Source organism: Rhinatrema bivittatum, chromosome 7 (genome assembly GCF_901001135.1).
Source record: "Rhinatrema bivittatum chromosome 7, aRhiBiv1.1, whole genome shotgun sequence".
Taxonomy (NCBI): Eukaryota; Metazoa; Chordata; class Amphibia; order Gymnophiona; family Rhinatrematidae; genus Rhinatrema; species Rhinatrema bivittatum.
In genome coordinates, this window is record NC_042621.1 from 237,737,871 (window position 1) to 237,761,351 (window position 23,481).

The window sequence follows — 23,481 nt, forward strand, 5'->3', positions numbered from 1 at the left end:
TCCCACACCAATGCCTAACCACTGCAGTAGGACCTGGCACCGAAGTCTAGCCCCACATCAAAGCCTAGCCTTGGAAAAGGCCTCGCACCCAATCCTAGTCCCAGGCTAGGCCTAGTACTGGGATCTAGCCCCAGAGCCTGTCCAGAATCATTCAGGACTGGGTCTTCAGAAGTACCAGGACTAATGAGCTCTTATTCCAGTCCCCTTTAACCCTTTCCCAGATCCAGCATTTAAATTGACAGAAGCAATCTCCAGTCACTCCCAACCGGGTTCTGGTGCTTTAAAAATGGTCCCGCCTGTCTGGGGATGGTGCCGAAATGACGTCACTTCAGCACCGTCCTCCAGTGTGGCCAGTGCCATTTTGTTGTACAGCCATAGAAATAAGCAGCTGTACATCAAACTGGCACTGGATGCACCATGGAAGGTGCTTAAGTGATGTCACTTAAGTGCTGTCCCCAGGTAAATAAAGCAAGTTTAAACTGCTGAGATCCTGGCGGGAGAATCTGGGCATTACTCCTGCCTGTTTCAGCACTGGATTTAGGAAGAGGGTAAGAGGGGGCTGGGATGGGATGGGATGGGATCTCCTTAGTCACACACTTGTGAAGGATATGGCCCTAGCCTGCAGGCCCTGGGGCTCAGCTCTGGCAGTGCTAGGCTTCGGCGCCGGGACCAGCCCGAGTCTATGCCTTGGTACCATACCACTGGAGGCCTTTTTTTTTTTTTTTTTTTTTTTTTAATATGCAAAGAATACAAAAATACTTGAAAAGTTTTGCATATTTTCATTGGTGGCTATTTTTGCTTGGTTCATTTGGAATTAACTCAAAATAAACTCATTTGTTGCATATTTTGCATTCATTAACAACAAGTGCACATCCCTCCAATCCTCCCCAGTAAATGCCGTTGAAAATTGTCCTCACTGTTTATAAAGTCACTAAAAAAAACCAAAACATTTGCCGAAGTAATTTGCTGGACCCACAAAACCTCTCATCGGTTCTACAAACTTTTCAAAATAAAATGTACTAACACCACGTGACTCCTTCCTGTACAGTTATACCAGCTTAACCTGTGTGGATACCGTCCTTCCATGCCCATTCTAAGAAATTGGGTTTTTTTTAGTACAAATCGTACATAGAGAGCAATTTTTATAACCAATCGTTAGATGGCCACCACATTATTTGAAGTTTAAATACTGAAAACATATTTAACATTATGATCCATAACATATCATCATAATGTAGGAAAGGTCACGCTGCTACCGTTAAATGGGTATCCATGAAGTGAGAGACCTGCAGTATGTGATGGTCACTACTGCATTATAGCACTCACTTGCAAGAGAAATGAGAGAGGCCCACACCACACATTCTGTTATTGCTTCTTAGAGCCGTCCTATCATCTAACAGATCACGGAAAGGGAATTGTGGCCGAGCATAAGCGGGACAGAGCAATGTACTTCCATAGTTATTCTGAGTAAAGAGAAAGATATTGTGATATCGTCAGTTCCCAAAGTCCTTCCTCCTGGTGGAATCCAAGGTTTTATTGGCAAGGTTACGCAGCAGCATTCTAGTTCACTACGAAAGGGATGTAATATTAGAGCGGCCACCAGGGGGCGCAACTATTTTCTGAGCTGGGCGTCTTGGAACGTGGTCATCAGCTTGAGATCCTAAAATGAAGTGAATAGAAAACACATGGTTTTAAATAAGTGATTAAAAACAATGTATGCCTTTTCAACTGGATTTCAGTTTGATAGGATGTTATGCCATCTCTTCCTGTTTACATGACTTTTGAAAATATCAATTAAAAGTATGTTGAAAGAAGAAAAAACACTGAGTTGTGAAGAGCAGTAACAAATAATAGTAATGACGTCACAGACATTAGTCATTGTTTCTCTTTCCACAGTATCATTTTAAACTAGAATTATGGCGAGTCACACTACAGAAAACACAAGCCAACGTATGTCTATATTTCCATAGTTGTGTCACTATTCAAAGTTAAGTATGGGCTTTCAAGGTGAATACAACAAGTTCATTATAAGAAAATACTTCTTTACTGAGAGTGGTAGATTCCTTGAAAGAGCCTACTAATAGAGGTGGCAGTAACCAAAACCAAGTCATAATTTAAACAAGCTTGGGACAGAAAGAGAGGGTAGTGATAAGAGTAGCGGTGGAGAAAAGATAAGAGTAAAAAAAAAATGGGAGCCTTAGTATGGGAGCAATTTTCAAAAGGATTTTCCGCAGATAAATGGGTGTTTACTGCTGGAGAAACATCCTTGCAAAATTACTTCCCGCCCCCTCCATCCCCCAGTGTGGAGAAAAGTAGATGTACTGTCCTTAGTGCACATACTTTTTCCTGTGGGGAAAAGGGGTGGTGCTGGAGCATTGTCCAGGCCCATCCCCTACTTCCTGTTCTGACATTTTTAAAGGGAAATTCCATAAGATGCAGGCTACATGGAGGAGGGGCAAGAAGGGAGATGAGAACGATGAGTTGAAGAGTAGCAGCACTACGGAGTCATGCTCCTAAAAGGAAGAGGGAAGGTTGACTAGCCTGCAGTGGTAGCAAGGTTTTATTCATTCTCAGATATAATTGGGGGACGGGGGCAGGTTGTATAGCATATAGGCAGCAGGCTACCTTGGCTGTTCATCCCAGTTAAAGACATAAAAGATAAGGAGGGATCTCCTGCAGGCTGTCAAGCTTGCACGACTCACGTCTGGGCAATATCCTTAGTGCAGCTGGCGATGGTAAAGGCAAGAAAGGCTGATGACCAGAGCTAGACCAGAGTAGGTAGTCAATCTTGTATGACTGACAGCTGGGAGGTAGCCATAGGTAGGGAAATGTAGGCAGGTGGCAACCAGGCAGACTGGATTGACCAAAAGTTGCTGACATCTACTCTGTTGCAATAATACAAGAGATAATGAATATTGTACAGGAAGGAGTGTTATTCGGTTGTTAAAGCAGCAATTCTGGTGAGATTAAGTGCTACTTCTCTCACCAACTTTCACTGTGAACTTGGGTAAGTCATTTTATCTTATTCTCCTTCTGTGTCCAACTGTAAATACATAATAATTATTTTCCTTTTTTTCTCCACTTACAGTCATACTAGTCAAACACTGAAATTGGTAGCCAGCTAGGATCTGTATGTATGATTCTGACTTAATATAGTAGTAAAATGAAAAGGGATCCTATGTTGATGAAACCGCCACACGGATAAAATTATTCTTAATATTGAGAAACATAGAAGGCACCGGCAGAAAACGACCGCTTGCCAAAACACTGCTTTATCAAGAGCACAAAGAGGAGGAAGAGGTGCAAATTGTAATACTAGGAAATCAAAAGCTAATTATCCTTAGTGATTAACATCATGGGAGGAGATAAGTAGAAAGAAAAGCAATGAACCATTTATTTGTAAGTATATCAAGTCCTATTTGTCACTGATACGAATGATAGAGATAATGAAGTGGAGACACCAAATGAGGAAATTTATCTCGCAGAAACATGGATAAGTGTGAAGATTCAAAATATTGTATTTCTTTTTGTATTGAATATCTGCTTGTATGCACAGGCGTCAGGACGGAGTGGGCCATGGCCCATCCGATTTTGGGCAGGTATGGGCAGAGTTTGGGACTGGAAAGGGCCTCCCCTCCTCCCAAATGTAAGGAGAGCCTTCATAGGCCAAAAGAGGACAGATCTACTTGCTGATCCTCCGTGCTCCCTTTGCTCCTCCTCCTCCTGTCCGCTGCTGATGCCTTTAACCAAATGAATGCTGCTCCTGCGGCCAGGATCGGCGTGCCTTCTACCCTTTCTGTGGCCGTCAGCTGTTAGAACTGCAGGGTGCGCCCTAGGTACCGAGCACCACATGGGGATCAGACAGCTGACGTCTGAACCACCTGCCACAGGAGGAACAGAAAGGGCTGGAGCTGCCTGCAGGAGCAGCATTCTTCTGGTTAAAGGCAGGAGGAGCAGCAGCCCGGACAGACAGAGGTACCGGGTCAAAGGGGGGGGAGAGATCAGCAGGAGCACAAAACAGGTTTGGAGTTCTTTGGGAAGAAGTCGCGGGGAAAAGAGAGAGAGAACACAAGAACTGGGGGGAAAAGGAACTGAGAAATTGGCGGGTGACGAAAATAGAGCGGATTTAAAATGGACCTGGGGAACTGGTTGGGGGAAGGTAGAGCAGAGGTAAAGTTGGACTGGGAGCTTAAGTGGGGCAACAGGGGGAGAATGGGACTCAGGGACTGAGTGGGGATTGAGGGGACAGCAGGGTTGTGGGGATTTGTGGGGAAGAGGAGAGAAAGAATGGGAATTTGTGGATTTTTAGGGTAAAGTAGAGGAAGAATGGGACTCTGGGATTTGTGGAAAGAGCAGGGACTTGGAGATGGTGGGGAAGGCAGAGCAAACGCTTTTATACTGACTGGGAAATTGGGGTGCGGGTCAGAGGGAACTTGGCAGTTGGGTGGATATGAATGGTGTGAGTTAAATGGGAAGTATGCGTGTGAGGGTGTGAGATATAGGGGTCAGAGAAGAGGGCTGAAGTTGGAGAAGAGTTGAGAGGTGGTGTGAATGTCCTGGAGGACTGGGGAGAGGACAACAGGCAGTGGAGACGATGGGGATGCTATGGAAAGAAGAGAGAGATCAAAGGGATGGGTCTGTCAAGGGAGTAAGGAGGCGGTGAAAGAAGAGAAATAGGCTGGGAAGGGGGTAAAAGACAGAAGAAAGGGGCTTGAGGCAGGGGAGGGAGGAAATAGAGACAGTAGTGCATTTCAGCTCTCTCCGAGGAGAGGAGGAGGGAGTACGGAGGGTGGTGGGGGAGAGAGAAGGTCAGGGTTGAGGTTGGGTGGCTTGGCCCCCACCCAACCAAAAGGCATTTTGCTATCTCTGCTGACAGTTGCTATTTGCGTTTTTTGGTACTACTTAACCTTCAGAGAACAAACATAATTTGGGTGAATCAAGCCCTGTATGCAGTGAGCTGTACTTAAATTTCTTACATTTTCACATGAATCATTCTTGAAATATTAGTGCCATATTTTCCATAGAGTTACACTGATGGTTCTTGCCATAATTACAAGTAAGTAATTTCACTTTTGCTTTTCAATGTACTTACCAGACAAGCTGAATCCAGAGCGGTGAAGGTTTCGTATGGGTCCAGCCTGGATTTTGCCTGGGCAAAGAGCTATCCTTGAGGAAGGAGTAGGGGCCACAGATTTAGCGGTCACTGTGACATCATGAACAGGTCCATCATACAATCCCCTTGGGACTCCCCAGATTTCAGCCAGCTTTAACAGAAAATGATTCCTCTTAAAACCACTTTTGTTTATAAATGAACTACAGTACTGTGATCGATGAAACCTGAGTTATTTAAACTGCGTGTCCTATCAGTCCTTTCATGCTTTCACTGGGTCTTTAACTGATCATAATCAAATAATCCCCATAACAGAAAAAGTAGGTAGAAAAACACATAAAACATGTTTAATATTAAAATGTATCTTATGGGATAAAAAAAAAAGAAAATATGCCCTTAACCAATTAAAAGGAAGGTATCACAATTAGCATACAAAATTGGAATCTTAATAATAATAATAATAATAATAATAATAATATACTCTTTAGAAGAGATATCCCTACACATGCTTCTAATTTCCCACAAATTCACCATACGCTCTCCACAAACGTGGAGAGCGTATGGTGCTGCTTATATACGCACCTCATCCCACATGTATATTCCTATACCCACAAATTAATGAAGCAACTACCTCTCCTTAATCTAACACGTAACAAAGGAGAGAGGAGAATAAGCTCACTCAGTATATCTTAACACACAGTCATTTTACATAAACTGTTTTGCTCAAAGTGACTAACTAGACAAATGACGCGCCATTTTTTGTATCCCAATAAAGAGACCTTTAAACTCGGTTCGGGGTACACAGAATATATTGGCCTGAATTGAAAATTTATATCTCCCCTGAAGAAGACTGATACTTCAGTTGAAACGTGATTCATGTCGGGTTGGTTAAAATTTAACAGCAAAGCCCGGAGTGGCTGGTCTGAAAAATACTGACGGCTAAGTATTCTATTTTTGGATTTGACATTTAGAAGAACGTTCTGTTCTAATTAAAAATCACTAATATAAAAATTCTTTTGATAAGATAGTTAAGGAAATGGTTTAAATAAAGGTAGTTGGTGGGTGGACAAATGATGGTAAATGATTACAAAAACCAAGCTCTGTGAGCTGATAACAGCCTGCGACCCATTGCGCGGTGAGAGGCTGCAGATTACACCATTTGAGCATAAACATCGTATGATATTGTCATTTGTCTAGTTAGTCACTTTGAGCAAAACAGTTTATGTAAAACAACTGTGTGTTAAGATATACTGAGTGAGCTTATTCTCCTCTCTCCTTTGTTACGTATTCCTATACCCACCCACATATCAAACACGTACACGCGCACACACACACACACCTGCCTACAGCATACCTGCTCATACCTACACTCTCTTACAGAGTCAGGGAATATACCTGATGCAGCTGTACAATGTCCCCATCAAACCCACAGTCTAGACATTCATCCCTACATGCACACCCACACACACACACACACATGCTCCAACCACACCCCAGAACCATAACCCCCCACCTACACACATAACCATACCCCACAAAAACACATCCAGCAACCCTCCTTATACACACAACCCTGTCACATGACCCCACCCATACACACACACAGACATCTACACACCTACACTTATAACCCACAAATATAGAAACACACCCTACTTATACCCCTCAGGTACCCCATATACACAACCCTCTCATACACATACAACTCCACAAACACATCTTAGGCACTCATTCCCTAACAACCATACCCCCTCTCTCATATAGCCATCCCCAAACCTCCCACAGACAAACAATTCCTCCCGAAACCCTCTCACCCAAACAACCTCTACCCACACACAACCTACCCCCCGATACACTCCCCACACAACCTCGCACTGCTCACAGTTCTATACCCCCAAATGCATTCCTCCATCCCCAAATGCACAACCTCCCATACTCCCATGAACACACAATACACACATCCTTCCTCTACCTCCCACACACACACACAACACACAATCCACCTGTACTTCTCATGCACACCACACTCTCCATTCATCTACAGTAGACGCCACCACAAACATCCGCTCCATCACATATACACTTTTGTTTTAGAAATGAAACCAAAGGAAAACATACGAAATGTCATTCGTTTTTCATTCTGCTTGGTTTACAAGCCTACTCTCTTCCATTGACTGAACACATAAAAGCTTTAAAATAATCCTGCCCCACCCCTACTGGACCACAGATAAGCCGGCATCATTTTTATCTGAGGGTAGGAGGTGGGGATTTTTACCCAGTCTTTTGCATATTCATTTGGCAGGAGGAAGGGTCCAACCTGACACCATTTTTTATTTTTTTGTTCTTCCTTGTTTTCCTTTTGCTTGCTCATTTCATTTCAAATAAATGAAATTAAATGAAATAAACCACAAATTGTAATGGGAAATGCAAAACAAAATGACAATTATTTCACTGCACACCCCTAGGGCTTCTTCTCAGATCCACAAAAATAGGGGATCCAAAACAGTGAGCATAATACGATGGTCTGGTATAACAAGATAATTGTATACCAGCACTTCTATCCACAGTAGGGATGTGCAGACAAAAAGTTTATGTTCATAAGTCCATAAGTCGAAAAAGGGGGTCAATTTCGGTCAATATGGACATATGGAGAATTCCATAAGTTGAGTCTATGTCCATACGTGCACCGGTTCCCTAAATAAAAATTTAAACCCCTCACCCTCCTTAATCCCCCCCCAAGACTTACCAAAATTCCCTGGTGGTCCAGCGGGGAGTCAGGAAGCCATTCCTCTATTTCTTTGCGAGGAGCACGTGACGTCCGCGTCACGTCGGAGTGACGTTGCCGTCAATGGTCCACCGCGGTTCCGCTCCCGGACCCCTCGTTGGACACAAACGGAACTTTTGGCCAGCTTGGGGGGGCCTCCTGACCTCCCCAAGCTGGCCAAAAGTTCCGTTTGTGTCCAACGAAAGGTCCGGGAGCGGAACCAGCTTGGGGGGGTCAGGAGCACGTGACGTGACGCGGCCGTCACGTGGTCCACCGCGGTTCCGCTCCCAGACCCCTCGTTGGACACAAACGGAACTTTTGGCCAGCTTGGGGAGGTCAGGAGGCCCCCCCAAGCTGGCCAAAAGTTCCGTTTGTGTCCAACGAGGGGTCCGGGAGCGGAACCAGCTTGGGGGGGTCAGGAGCACGTGATGGCTGCGTCACGAGTGACGCGGCCGTCACGTGGTCCACCGCAATTCCACTCCCGGACCCCTCGTTGGACACAAACGGAACTTTTGGCCAGCTTGGGGAGGTCAGGAGGCCCCCCCAAGCTGGCCAAAAGTTCCGTTTGTGTCCAACGAGGGGTCCGGGAGCAGAACCAGCTTGGGGGGGGTCAGGAGCACGTGATGGCCGCGTCACGAGTGACGCGGCTGTCACGTGGTCCACCGCGGTTCCGCTCCCAGGGGCCTCCTGACCTCCCCAAGCTGGCCAAAAGTTCCATTTGTGTCCAACGAGGGGTCCGGGAGCGGAACCAGCTTGGGGGGGGTCACGTGGTCCACCGCGGTTCCGCTCCCGGACCCCTCGTTGGACACAAATGGAACTTTTGGCCAGCTTTGGGGGGCCTTCTGACCTTCCCAAGCTGGCCAAAAGTTCCGTTTGTGTCCAACGAGGGGTCCGGGAGCGGAACCAGCTTGGGGGGGTCACGTGGTCCACCGCGGTTCCGCTCCCGGACCCCTCGTTGGACACAAACAGAACTTTTGGCCAGCTTGGGGAGGTCAGGAGGCCCCCCCCCAAGCTGGCCAAAAGTTCCTTTTGTGTCCAACGAGGGGTCCGGGAGCGGAACCAGCTTGGGGGGGTCAGGAGCACGTGACATGACGCGGCCGTCATGTGGTCCACCGCGGTTCCGCTCCCGGACCCCTCGTTGGACACAAACGGAACTTTTGGCCAGCTTGGGGAGGTCAGGAGGCCCCCCCAAGCTGGCCAAAAGTTCCGTTTGTGTCCAACGAGGGGTCCGGGAGCGGAACCAGCTTGGGGGGGTCAGAAGCACGTGACGGCCGCGTCACGTGGTCCACCGCGGGTCCACTCCCGGGGGCCTCCTGACCTCCCCAAGCTGGCCAAAAGTTCCGTTTGTGTCCAACGAGGGGTCCGGGAGCGGAACCACGGTGGACCACGTGACGGCCGCGTCACTCCGACGTGACGCGGACGTCACGTGCTCCTCGCAAAGGAATAGAGGAATGGCTTCCTGACTTCCCGCTGGACCACCAGGGAGTTTTGGTAAGTCTTGGGGGGGATTAAGGAGGGTGAGGGGTTTAAATTTTTATTTAGGATCAACGATCGCGATTTCCAACGTATTCAACATAGCTATGTTGAATAAGTTGGAAATCCGATCGTTTTCGCCTCATCACTTTTTTAAGTTAAAAAAAAAAAAAAGTAGTGTTTTACATATAAGTTCAAAACGAATGCACACCCCTAATCCACAGTAGTGGACTCATACCGGACTCAAATGATAGCTTTATAAATAAGCAAAGCATCATACCGTCTGGGGCAACCAATGATTATAAACCAGTCTGACATCCACAGTGGTGGGGTTGGAGTTGCAGTAGCCACATAAGCTAGACCCTCTACATATATTGTCTTCTCAGATCCATGCATATCTGCAGATTGTCCCAGAAAGTGGGCTCCTTTAGTTCTCGTGCTGTCAAATGTGTTTAAGGTGCTAGCATTAAAGGACAGTCTGCAGTTTTGGCGAGGGATGGCAGTAATCCTGGCAGAAAACATGCCAGAGATTGCCAGCAGTTTAAAATAGCCAGCACCTTAGATGAATATCCAGTAAATTCAATTGCGAAACGCAATCAAAACTGATGTTGTTAATCCATTAGAATACAGCTAACAGAGGGGTTATAGGGAAGCAGAGCAGTAGTAATTAATTGTGCATTAAAATAACATAGGAGAGGCCCTGGGTCATATCTGGACAGCTGGGACGTATTGTCTATAAAGGATTTCTGTGTTGACTCTAAAGCTTTCCTCTGAAGCCTATGTGTTTAATAACTTCATGAAATTTAGACCTGAACGCATCCTCTTTCAACAGTATCAGCATAATCTCTCCAGTTCCAAATAATTAGCAATGATAACGAACAATGCACCCAGCAAGTCTGCCATGAATCTACAGCCATGGTTAGGGCCATAAAATCTGATGCTTTCTGCATGATTCCCTGTTCCCTATAGAACTGCCACAGGGTACCAGAAGCTGGATGGATGTAGAAGTGACGGCGGCACTTCTCTTTCGCTCTCCACCCTGCTCTAATCCCAGCTTGTTAGTCAGAAGACAGCGGTGGTGTGAGATCTACGGCTGTGTCCTCCTCTTCTGCTGCCACTGTCATGATGAGAGCTACCTGGAAAATCATAGTGCTGCACGGTTCAAATTGTGGCACATCAGACCCCGGTAGCAGAGGAGAAGGACATAGTCTGAGGCACCACACTGCTGCTGTCCTCCTTCTAACACCAAGCTGGGACTGGGAAGGGATAGGTTATGAGTGAGTAAATCTGAGGGAGGAGGAGAGTGAGGGAGGGAGGGAGGGGATGGGAGGAGTGCAGGGGAGAGATTGAGTGAGTAGATCAGAATGGCTGGAAGGGTGTGAGTGAGAGGCTTGGTTGGATTGTGGGGTGTGAAGGATTGCATGGATTACAGGGTCAGAGTGAATGAAAAGATCAGAGGGGGGAGGGATATGTGATTAAGAGAAGGGATCAGTGTTGGAAGGAAGAGTGTAAGTGGATCAATCCTTCCCCTGATTCAGATCCCCTCTACCCAACCAAGGGCCCTGCCTTTCTCCTCTATAACATCGTGCTGACTATGGTATCCATCCTGCAGCCGGCACACTCTACCTCCAGGACAGGCCCAGGCCTCAGATGACGCACCATCAATGCTGGTGTCCCATGCTGGCGTGTCCCACTCTAAGCATGTGCTCCAGTGATTTAAAGGGCTGCCAGTGGGAAAAGCCTCTCTAACACTTCCTGATGACATCACCCACCTGCGGATTTAAGCGCCAGTGCGACCACTACCTGATGCTCAACAACAGGTCCTCCTGCATCCAGCTGGTGTTCATTGTTACTCAGATCCTGCCTTGCTTTTGTTTGCTTCTGATCCAGCCTTGCTCCTGCCTAGTTACAGTTCCCACCTTCCTCCTGCCTTGCCTTGTTCCAGCTCCTTGCCTTGTCCTGTATAATGCCTTGCCCCTCGTTCTGTTCTATTCCTGCCTTGCTCCTCAGCCCCTATCTTTCTTAGCCTCCTTACCCTGTCCTTTCCCCCCACTCTATCCTTCTCATCTCCCTTGCCTCCTACCTTCCTTGCTCCACTGACCTATTCCTTGTGCTTCAACCCTGGTCTGGATATTGACTCTGTCTCGATTGCCACCTTTCTTGACCTTCTCCTGGATACTGACTCTGCTTGTTAGCCGCCAGACTCGAACTGTGCATGGACATGACTCTGCTTGATCGCTGTCTGCCCAGACCTCTCTCCTTGCTGTAGACGCCTGCTTAAGTCCTGCTGGCCTCCAAACACAAAGTGCGGGGGAAGAGGCTGGTGTAGGTGAAGTCTCTCTTCAGCCCCAGCTAGCAGTGTACCCGTCTCCTGTAAGGGTGAACCCGTCCCGTGCCCACGGGCGGGGTAGTACCAATGCTGCCACAGTCCAAGGACTCATACCCCATGACCTCCTCCTCATTCCCTGATCCATCTCTTCTCCCTATTCTGCATTCCCTTCTGTGTCTTCATCTCTTCTGCCCCATCCCTGATTCTGTTTTCATTCCTTAGAATCAATGTCTGATCCTTCCTGCATCTCTCTCCTTCAAAATCACTCCCCCCCCCCCCCCCCCCGTCCTCCCTTCCCAGCATTGATCACAAAGATTCATTTTACGCCAAAAGAAACAAAAAAAATTAACTGGACACACAAGAAATGCAAGAAAAAGACTATTTCTACAAAATAAAATACACAAATGCATTAATTAATTTGTAAATTTGTGTAAATGTGCCCTTTGTTTGCTGCTGAATTTTCTAACTCATGCCACAGAACCTGTCCTTGAGTTGATGCAAGAAACTGGGGGCTGTGATTAATAATGAATGTGGGATTTAACACTGCATTATGCAACGTCTTTCTTACCTTGTTCCTTGCTTTTATCCGTTTGTAAACAAAGTCTGGAAATGTCTTTCTAGGGATGAAGCGCCCCGACCCTTGGTTGACATGGAGGTTTCCATCTTCCAACACAACTTTTCCTTGACTTATAACAACTTCAGGCGCACCATGGCATTCCATCCCTTCAAATATATTGAATTCTACAGCCTGGACATGAAAAAGCAATATATTCAGCTCATTGTGGTTCAACATATTCTAGAACACCTGACATGGCCAGTCAAAGGCTACTTTGTTGAAAATTTTGGACATTTGTGATGATCATTGGGGGGGGGGGGGGATTTAATTTTGTTTTTGGTGGGCTTTTTTCCAATGAATTTTGTTTTGTATAATGTTTATTTCCTTTCTTTACTTTAAAAAACAAAACAAAATAAATATAGAAAAAAACCCACACAAAAATGGAAAAAAAACAAAAGAAACAGGACCCTCCCGTGCACTTCTCCCCTCCATGAAAAATGATGAGGACAGAATCCTTCCTGACCCCCAATTACTCAGTCTGGGGGGAGGGATCCGCAGATGAGGCCTAGTCCCGGCCCAAACTGGGGCTTTGCATGGGGTCTAGGCTGAGGTTGCAGCAGCTTACCATGGCCTAAGCCTACGCAAGGCGAAAGCTTCGGCCTGGGCCTAGCTGTTGGAACCATCTGGCCAGCAGGTGTTGAAGATTGGGTCTCGATGGCAGGACCTTAGCCCAGACCCAGGCAAGACACTATGTCCCGGCCCAGAGGCTGGGTCCCAACACCAGGGCCTCATCCCAGACTCGGGCCCAAGACCAGGTCCTGACACCTGAGCCTAGGCCAGGCCCCAGGCCTAGGTCTGATGCTGTGGTCCAGCCCAGAGGCCAGGTCCAGATACTGGAGCTTTGGCCCAGGATCAAGCCCAGGGTCTAGACCTTGGAGCTCTTTTTCCATATCTTCTTTCTTTGGCTCTTCTTCGCCAATTGATACTGTCTGCTGGGATCATTGCACCAAAATTAATTAACTCCAATGCTTCCTCCCCAGCAGAGGGTGCCATTTTGATATATATCAGGTAATTCAAAATGGCGCCCCCCAGTTGGAAGATTGTGCTGGAGTTAATTACCTCCGATGCAATGACCCCAGCATCAGTTTGCAAAGAAGAACTGAGGAAAGAAGACATAGAAGAGGCGCTTCAAGGTTTGGGCTCTGGGCCTGGGCCTGACCGTGGGCTGAGGCCTAAGTGTTAGGACTCAGCCTCTGGACCAGACCCTGGCATAGGCCCTGGGTCTGGACTGAGGCCACGGCATCACACCTGGGATCAAGATGAGGCCCGGGCATCAGGACCCAGACTCTGGCCCGGGCCACAGCATCCTGCTTTGGCATATACTGTGGTCCCTTTGTTAGTTCATGGCCTATGCCCAGGTTTTCAAGACAAAATTGGATTCTGATGAAATTTCATTGGAATTTAACTTATTCCGTTTTGAAAATGATCTGAAATGAAATAGGAAATTTCATCTAATTTTCTATTTCATTTTTCCCAAATGCGTAATATTTAATTTGTATTATGTATATTTATGTTATGTGATACGTTACTCTTATGTTAAGAAACGCTGTTTAATGTAACGCCTTTATTGCGACAGTTTTGTTCTATGTAAACTGACCTGATTCGATACTTGTATTGAGAATGTCGGTATATAAAAATCCGAAATAAATAAATAAATAAATAATGATGATGATGAATATTTTAAGATTTGTGATGATCATAGTAGAATGTCATGTCATTTATATTAAAATATGACTCTCAAATAAACAGCCGGTTTCTCAAGTGACTGCAGAGCAAAAATGGTAAAAAGTTTATTTGTGAGAGTTATTGGTACTGTAGCAAATAATCATAGCCTGAAAACAACAGTAAATTCCTTAATACTGTAAGGAAGCAAAATTGTCATCGAGATTTAAAAATCTAAATTTCATTGAGTTCTTTGTATAATGTATATATTTATTTATTTACTTATTTAAAATGTTTATTTTTCCAGTGGCACAAATAGTGCATATAAATGCATCCTTTTCAGAATACAATCCCTCTGCAATCCAAACAATAGCTCTCTCTCCTCCCCTAAGCGTAACCGCATACTCTAGGAGAGTACTTCCACTCCCCCTCTAAGTCCAGTAGGGTTCCCACTTAAAATTATAGACGTCATCTTGGTCGCGCAGCATATAGGTCAATGTTTCCATCTGGGCTACATCTGACACCTTGTTCTCCCATAAAGTGACTGTCGAGGGTGTATGATTTATTTTCATGTAACAATTTCTAACTTGCTTTTCCAGGTTGTTATTCAGTGGGCCAGTGAGGGAGAAAGTTACCCAGTGGCACTCAGCCAGATAAGTCTTCCGCTGAATGTAACCAGCTAAAGCTAGCTGAGTAACTTTAGAGCAGCAATTTTTCCAACAGGACTTGCCCAGTTCAGTTTATTGAGTTAGCATTAAGTATCAGAGCTAGCCGGATACACTTTAGCCACTTTACGCCTCCTATCCGACCTCTTTATGTCAGGAATATTTTAGCCAGGTAATGACTCTCTGAGGGTAACGGTTTGCTGGTAAGAAGAGCAGGCATTTTCAATCTTGGGGTTTGTCCAGCTAACTTAAAAGTTAGTCAGAAAAGCCCCTGTGGACATGAACGTCTACGGGTGTGGATTGAAAATGTTTCCTTATTTGTTTTCTTTCATGTGTTGTTTCATTTCATTTCATCCACTTAAAACAGAAAAAGAAAAGAACAATAAACCAACAGAAAACAAACACTTTTGGGTCCAGGCCCTACTACCAAAGTTTAAAAATAAAAGACCCCCCCCCCCCCCACCACCACCACTGGGGTTCACTGCCAGCTCCCTTGAGACCCCCCCACAAGTCCCTCGTGTCACTTATTACCCCATCTGCGGACCTCAATGAGCAGGAGCGATCCTCAGCTGCTCCTTCTCTACTGCTGCTGTTTTTCAAAATGGTGCCAGCTGACAGCAGTTGCATGGCAGGCGTTCAGGAGTGAGTGGAGCTCGTTCTTGCCTACTGATGATCAACGGATGAGGTAAGAAGTGGCAGGGCAGTGGGTAGGGGGTGGTGCCAAGCTGGGAACTGGGGGGGTTTTTTGCTGGCAGTGGTGTTTTTTCCATAGAGGAAGGCCATGAGATTAACTGCACCTGCCAATGTTTTTTTTTTTAACAAAACTAAAAACTAAATTTTGTTTTCTTTCATTTTGTTTTCTAAAATAAAGCAAAATAATATTTCTAGTAAAAACTGCCCAAAGCGTTAGCACATCAAAATAGTATTTATTTTATTTAATTATTTATTTAAAAGTTTCTTATATACCGCTTATACATAGTAAATGTTAGCATAATATAAATATATTCAATGTTTACATAACCAGAGAGATCAAAATACTATAAAAACAAACAAAAAAAATCATAAAAAATACTGTAAACCTCTGCTATCAAGATAATTAACTATAAAAAGGAAAAATGAAAAGGTCATAGGAAATATAAAACAGACAATAAAAACAAAATCATATCGGGATCCATAGTCAAAAGATTTATGCAGGTAAAATCAGCTTTTATACACTTAAATCTAACCCTTTAAAAATATACCTTCTTTGTCCTGGTAACTTTTTCCAAACAAAACTTTTTGTGTGGGACAAAGTTACCTGGAGAAAAAAGGGGGTGGGCCTGGAGGTTAAGGGTAGTAATTCTTCGAAGACGAAAACAATCGAGAAATTCAAAGGGGCATGGGCTAAACACAGTGGATCTCTGAAGGCTAGAGGACGGAAATGAGAAAGGCGTGCAGGGGGGTAACCTGCTGGTACGGCGGTTACTAACCTTAGCAGAAGGCATGGAGATTACTATTGCTTAACCAATAAGCCTTGATGCTTTTAATGAAACTGCAGCATTGCTCCCTGCTTAGATGCCTAGAGGACAGAAAGGAAGAATAGCATGCAGGGGCGTAACCTGCTAGTGCAGCAGTTACTATCCTTAGAAGATTCTCCCCGCTTAGACAGCCAGTGGGGAAAAGAGGAACTGGATTCAGAGAACAACCGAGGACACGGCTTCTGTGCTCTGGGATACTGATACAAGTCCATAAGCAAAGCACATCAAGCAGCACTATCTGAATTTTCAAAAAAGCTCAACACCCAGTAAAAAATGTTACTAGCTGGAATTATTATGGGTATCATAGTTTTGGGAATAACTGCACAGAGCGACAGCTACTACCCTTAAGAGAAATATGGGAGTAACCTGCACAGAGTGACATTTACTACCTTAAGCTTGCTGGGCAGACTGGATGGACCATTTGGCCCTTCTCTGCCATCATTTCTATGTTTCTGTGTTTCTATAAGCATGACGAGGGTGGATATATTGAATGCTATCTGCTTAAATTTGTGCAGACAAGTCATATCTGCACAGTAGCAGGCCTAAAGTTATCTGGATATCTCTATCTGCACATTCATTGGAAAACTTATCTGGATAAGTTCTGTTGAACATCTGGATACAGTTATCCAAATAACTTATCTGCTCATTGGCTTATTGTATCATGGACCTCACAATATTAAAAGCCCCAGAGCACATAATTTAGGATTATTTGTGCTATATGTTATAAAATGATAAAGGGGATGGAACAGCTCCCCTATGAGGAAAGGCTAAAGAGGTTAGGGCTGTTCAGCTTGGAGAAGAGACGGCTGAGGGGGAATATGATAGAGGTCTTTAAGATCATGAGGTGTCTAGAATGGGTAAATGTGAATTGATTATTTACTCTTTTGGATAATAGAAGGACTAGGGGGCACTCCATGAAGTTAGCATGTAGCACATTTAAAATAAATTGGAGAAAATTATTTTTTACTCAATGCACAATTAAGCTCTAGAATTTGTTGCCAGAGGATGTGGTTAGGGAGGTTAGAGTAGCTGGGTTCAAAAAAGGCTTGGATAAGTTCCTGGAGGAGAAGTCCATTAACTTCTATTAATCAAGTTGACTTAAGGAATAGCCACATCTATTACTGGCATTAGTAGCATAGGATCTACTTGATTTTTGGGTACCTGCCAGGTCCTTGTAACCTGGATTGGCCATTGTTGTAGACAGGATGCTGGGCTTGATGGACCCTCAGTCTGACCCAGTATGGCAACCTTATGTTCTTATCTTATGGGAAGCAGCCAAGAGAGAGAAACGTTATTAACAAACTCTCCCTGAGAACAAATGTGGGCACTTTCAAAAGATCAGATTGTCTTCCATGGAATAGTTAGCATTAATCACTTTTATTTTGTACAATGATTACATTTTTAAGTTCTATATTTGACTGATATGTTCTTTCTGAATAGTGCACCTAAATTGATTAATACTATGAGGTCCCAAGTGATAGCACCTTGTGTGAACCAATCATATCTTATTCCAGCTGATGTCATATGTAACATTGTAAAACCAAAATAAAAAAATTGGTGAAATATGTGATAGAATTACCAACAGAATATAGAAAAATCACATATAACAATGTGAACATATCAAAATGGGTTCACCCTCATATATGAGCAGCTATACATATACACTGGAACAGGCGTTTCAAATCTTTATGCACTTATTATAAATGTGCTAGCTCACTTTTTATAATCATAGGTTGTCCCTGTTTTTTCTTTTTTTAGATTCTATGTGATTTGCAAAAAAAAGAAAAAACAGGGACACCCTATGATTATAAAAAGTGAGCTAGCACATTTATAATAAGTGCATAAAGATTTGAAACGCTGTTCCAGTGTATATGTATAGCTGCTCATACATGAGGGTGAACCCGTTTTGATATGTTCACGTTGTTATATGTGATTTTTCTATATTCTATATGTAACGTTGTGCCAAACATATGGATCTGATTCATCAAGGCATTTTGCCATAGACACAGAATGGGAAAAATGCTTTAGTGAATCAGTCCATAGTTTCTTCTCAGAGCTTCAGAGTAATTACACAAGAACAGCACTGTATCATTTCAGAATACTGATTTAGTAAAAACATTTAATATGATTATGTGGCGTGCATAGAGGATACACCTTTGTCTTAAAGTAGTTATCCTAGATTCTGTGCTCTGCATTAACATTAACATGCACTAAACTCATCACAATAACACAAGTTAATGGCTTGTGATGGTTACTGCATGTTAATGGATGTTCATGGATATTCACACAAGCATTCCCGGACTCAAACTGATCTACCTTCCACGCCAATCCTTACCTTCACATACACCATGACTAACCTTCTTGTTTGAATTTTATATTATTTTACACTATCGTTACATGTTTGAATTAATAACCTGTCCTTTCTCTTCTCTCTCTGCCAAGTTCTAATCTCCCTGTTATTTGTAACTGCCTTTTTCCGCACCATTGTTTTAGTTTTGTTTACGATGCACACTTGTTTTAATGTGAACCAGCATGATGGGACTGCGTTCTCGAATGCCGGTATATAAAAACCCTAAATAAATAAATAAAATAATGCACTAGCGTACATTAACATTAATGTAGACTCAATGCAGTCTATCTCATATGGTATTTAAACATGCTACTTTCATCTGTTAATTTTTCAGTAGGAGTACTTTCATAACCACAATAGTCACTTATTCATGATAAGCCCTTCCTCTTATGTAGCCAGAAAAAGCGTTTTAGGACACCTACAGTAATCTGAAATGTTTTTGATTTTCACTGATTTCATCTTACCAAAATGTTTCAGGTTAGCTAGCCGATATTGTTGCTTTGTGGCACTATTATTTATAATGTGGAGTCTGTGAGTCTATTTTATTCCTGGTACTAAAAGAAAGAAGTAAACAAGATATGTCACAAGATTAACAGATCTATAAGGAGCTGTACATTTCATAAAGTTTAATATTTATTCTTATAATCTACATTGGATCTGAATTGATGTATTATCTTTTTTGGAGGCTTTAGTAATAGTCTTCATAGTTTTCCCTATTTATAAACCTCCATGCACATTTTTTCTGAAAGGCTCTTTAGCTCCTTGGTAATCCATGTACCTTTTACAGGTTGGTCCATGGGTTTTAGGCTCACTGAACTATTCGATTTCCCCCCCCTTTTTTTTTCCTTTTCCCCTTCATTTGTCTCTTACAGCGATGTGACTTATTCTATGGTACCCAATCACTTTCTATATCATCTCTGATTTGTCCTCTGTTTCGGGTGACATTGACTCAAGGATGCTTGTTTCTCTTTTTTCCTTTTTAAATGGAAGTGTTTCCTGCCGGCTGAACTACAGAGTGTGCAAAATAGTGCTTTCACAGGGCTCCTTTTAAAAGTCGTCTCAAAACTGCTGGAAGTTGTGCTTTGTATTCTAAGTTACAGAATGCCACACATTGGTAAGAACAGACTCTGGGCTTTTTAGATTCTATGTGAAACATCGTCAGATTTGCTTGTTGTTATATGAGTGAGTTGCCTGTTTTAGCATTTCCATATTCAATGTTTAATTAAGTAATCCACCATGCTTGCACATTATTGCTGAGAAAGGCAGACTATAAATGTTTAAATCATGTTAAAAATATATATAACAGTATTTTCTGCTCCTCAGTTCAAGAACCCTGATAATAACATCAGTCACCAAATTCATGATGAGTCGCCACCTCTTTCTGAATAGCTAGGAAGAGGCTCTTGGGGTTTTCACTGTGATTCTACCTTTGGGGTGAGTCCTGCTGAAGTACTTTAGCTCCTGAGTCTTATCAGCTAATATAGCTGTTGTCAGAGTATTATTTTATAATCTGGAAATTTTGCTGTTCTCATTCTTTGTACTAAATGATAAGATATTTAAAATGGTTTTTGATAATCTATTAATAGCTTTGAACTTCATAAAGTTCAATAACAATTGGTTTTTGGTCCACAGTAATCCATATTTGTTTTGTACAGATCAATTTATTGATCACTGTGATATATATTTATTTGGTTTCATTTATAGCATTATTACTGCAGAAAGTCCTCATTCAAACGATGCCCAACTTCTGACATCCCAAACTTACGGTCGCTCCAAAAGTTTGCATCCTCATTCAGACCTCCAGTGCCAGACCCGCATTCTGATGCTGCCAGTGGTGCTTCAGCCTGGCCCCCTCTGCTCAGCTTGCAGGAGGCACTGGACCATGAGGTCAGTCCGGTGAACCTGGAAGTAGCAGCAGGAGCTCCCACCATGACCACTACATGAAGGCGGGGTGGGGGGAGCCTTGAAGGAAAGGCAGCAGGGAATGTGATAAAACCTGGCCTCCATGGACGTGCATGCAGGCTCGAGTAAAGCTGTCATTTATTTGTATGCTGCCTTGCCCGGAGGCCCTAGGCGCCACATTGTAATACTGTAGCACCTGTATCTATTTTACTGTCCTACAATTAAAACATCTCTCTTGAATTTCATTACTATGATAACAATAATTATGATTATTACCAGATTGTGGGTCTTCGCTGAAATGACTTTTACTTCTTTGGGATTCCATAAGACCAAGTCGGCATCAGAACTTACAGCAATCCGCCCTTTTCTGGGATAAAGATTAAAGATCTTGGCTGCGTTTGTACTAGTGACTGCAACAAATTCATTCTCATCCATCTTCCCTGAAGTCTGAAAAGAGCGAATAAAATGATAAAGCTTGATAATGGTAAGTGAGTTTTTCTCCTATTGCTCTTAAGCAAAATGTCCTCTTTTGTAGGTAATTATGACATAGGAAAGTGACTGCATGGATTAGGCGCTGCTAAAATTTCAGTTTGTTGAATGCACAAGTCCTCTTGGGAATGCGCCATTTTATAACTGTAATTATCATCTTTAATTTTAATGTGTAAAAATAAGCCTTCCAAAAGTACAACTTGATTACAATAATAATCCAAGCCTGCATTACTTAAATGTAAAACAGCTGAGGGATGATCATGCCTAATATTACAATTATTACCAAGCCCAATATTCTGCTGGCCATCTGCAAATAAAATTAAATAGACAATTTTGTCTGTTTAACTTTATCTGGATATTCAGTTTGGGCTGAATATTCAGTCTAAAGTTAACCAAATAAAGTTGTCTAGTTATTTTTAGGCCTTATCCACATAAAGTTGTTCAGTTAATCTTAGGCCTGCTTTTTGGCCAGCCAAAGCTAATTGGTTAACTTTGGATGGCAAGCACTGAATATCAGCACGGACTAGCCAAAGTTTAACCATGCCCTGGGAATGCTCTCAGTCCCACCTCTTTTTATCTGGCTACATTTTTTTGCATGCTGTGCTTTACCCACATAACATTAGGCTGATCGGTGTGGGGTAGAGGGGAGCAAGGTTTGTCCAGCTAACTCCAAGAGATAACTGGACAAACCTTTGCATATTGAACCCATTTTTACTATATAATTTCCTGTTCCAAATGCTATGGGTTCTGAGTAGCAGCTAAAATACACAAAACAGGTAGACTCAAGAGCAACAGAAGGAAATATTTCTTCACAAAAAGGGTGGTAGGCGCATGGAATAGCTTCCCAATGAAGGTGGTTTATACATAACAATATCAGGAGTCATGAAAACATGGGATAAGCACAGATGATCCTTTTCCTGTGGGGAAAAGTCTGAAATAAAGTAGGCTCTTCAGTATTGCCAGAGACAGGAAAAATGGCCAGAGCAGTTGGGCTTTGAGTTCTTTAGCAGTCTTTGGGTTTTTTTGATTCTATCTTTCTATGCCGTTAGTTACACGGAGCAAACTATTGTTGTAAATGAGGGCAATCTGCAAACAGCCCACAGAGCCTCAAGTCTGCATGTACTTTTTACCTGCACACTTTAAGCAGAATTGTTAAAGTGGATTCATGTGCATAAATCTGCTTTGAAAACATGTGGGTGTGCATGGCACCCTGTGCAGCATAAGACACGTAAAGATGCAGCTGCTTGAGAGTAGGTGTATCTTTCTGCACGGGAGTTTACAAGCATACTTACAAAAATTCAAAGTATGCACGCAAATCCAGATCCCACTCCATCTCCACCCTCCAGAACAGACCATAAAAGTCCATAAAAATCCTGTTCCATGAGAAACTTTACATGCATAACCGACAGGACTATTTTGAAAGTACCATTTAAGTGCATAAGAACATAAAAAATTTCCATGCCGGGTCAGTCCAAGGGTCCATCAAGCCCAGCATCCTGTTTTCAACAGAGGCCAAATCAGGCCATAAGAACTGGCAATTACCCAAACACTAAGAAGATCCCATGCTACTGATGCAATTAATAGCAGTGGTTATTCCCTAAGTAAACTTGATTAATAGCAGTTAATGACTTCTCCAAGAACTTATCCAAACCTTTTTTAACCCAGCTACACTAACTGCACTAACCATATCCTCTGGCAACAAATTCAGAGCTTAATTGTGCATTGAGTGAAAAAGAATTTTCTCCGATTAGTCTTAAATGTGCTACTTGCTAACTTCATGAAGTGCTCCCTAGTACTTCTCTACTTGTAAAGTGCCTTTGAAAATTTCCCCCTGAAACCTGCTAAAACCTCTCTAAATACAATGCTTTTTCTTAATTTTATATCTCTTAGGCCAATGGTGGGCAACTCCGGTCCTCAAAGGCCTCCAACAATTCAGCTTTCAAGGATCATCAAATAATGCAAATTACGGTAATCACATTCTTTTTCATATTAGACTGTTTTAAGCAAAATAGCTCCTGAACATACACTGTGGACATCCTTAAAGTCTGCAGATGGTGCTTAAGGGCAACGAGTTTAATTCCTGTCTATAAGCAACAAAAATAAGAGTGAAAAAAACCCCCCCGCTGGCTATGAAGCAATTTGCAGGTGGAAGGAAGTTTCTCTTTGGGCTTTTTAATTGACTACAGATGCATAACGCTTTTTGCTTTCCTCCAAAGAAATATGAGGTACTTAGCTGACTGGACTTGATGGAGCTCTCGGCTGCTCTCAGCGCAACCAGTCATGTATTTAACTAAATAGCAGCGCTAGCCAAAAATGTTCATTCGTGTTTTAAAACTGAAGTTTGATTGGTTTGACTCTTGAAAGCAATGGAAATACTTTGGCTGCTGAACAAAAGATTGCTTTACAATTTTTTTTTTTAGTGAAAGAGGACAAAATGTCCAAAAGCAGTAAAGAAAACATTTTGGGATTTGTTCCCTCACAGTACAGTACTGATCAGCTTACTACTATTAGTACAATTAAAATATATTGTCACTAATGACATGGGCTGCATGGCGATTCTCTCTGTGAATAAAATGTATACCTTCTGTTAAGTTATGATAAGTA

General features: G+C 43.1%; 1 protein-coding gene across 1 annotated transcript in view; it reads right to left on the reverse strand.

The window, feature by feature from the left end:
• Nucleotides 1-710: 710 nt before the first annotated feature.
• DPYSL4 (dihydropyrimidinase like 4) overlaps nt 711-23,481 on the reverse strand; it is an 82,952-nt gene continuing 60,181 nt past the window's right edge. The window contains exons 11-14 of the mRNA XM_029609990.1: nt 20,665-20,835; nt 12,245-12,424; nt 5,093-5,264; nt 711-1,660 (exon numbers count right to left, since the gene is read on the reverse strand). Coding sequence (XP_029465850.1) covers nt 1,569-1,660; nt 5,093-5,264; nt 12,245-12,424; nt 20,665-20,835 — 615 coding nt within the window. The 3' untranslated portion in view covers nt 711-1,568. The remainder of the gene's footprint in view (nt 1,661-5,092; nt 5,265-12,244; nt 12,425-20,664; nt 20,836-23,481) is intronic.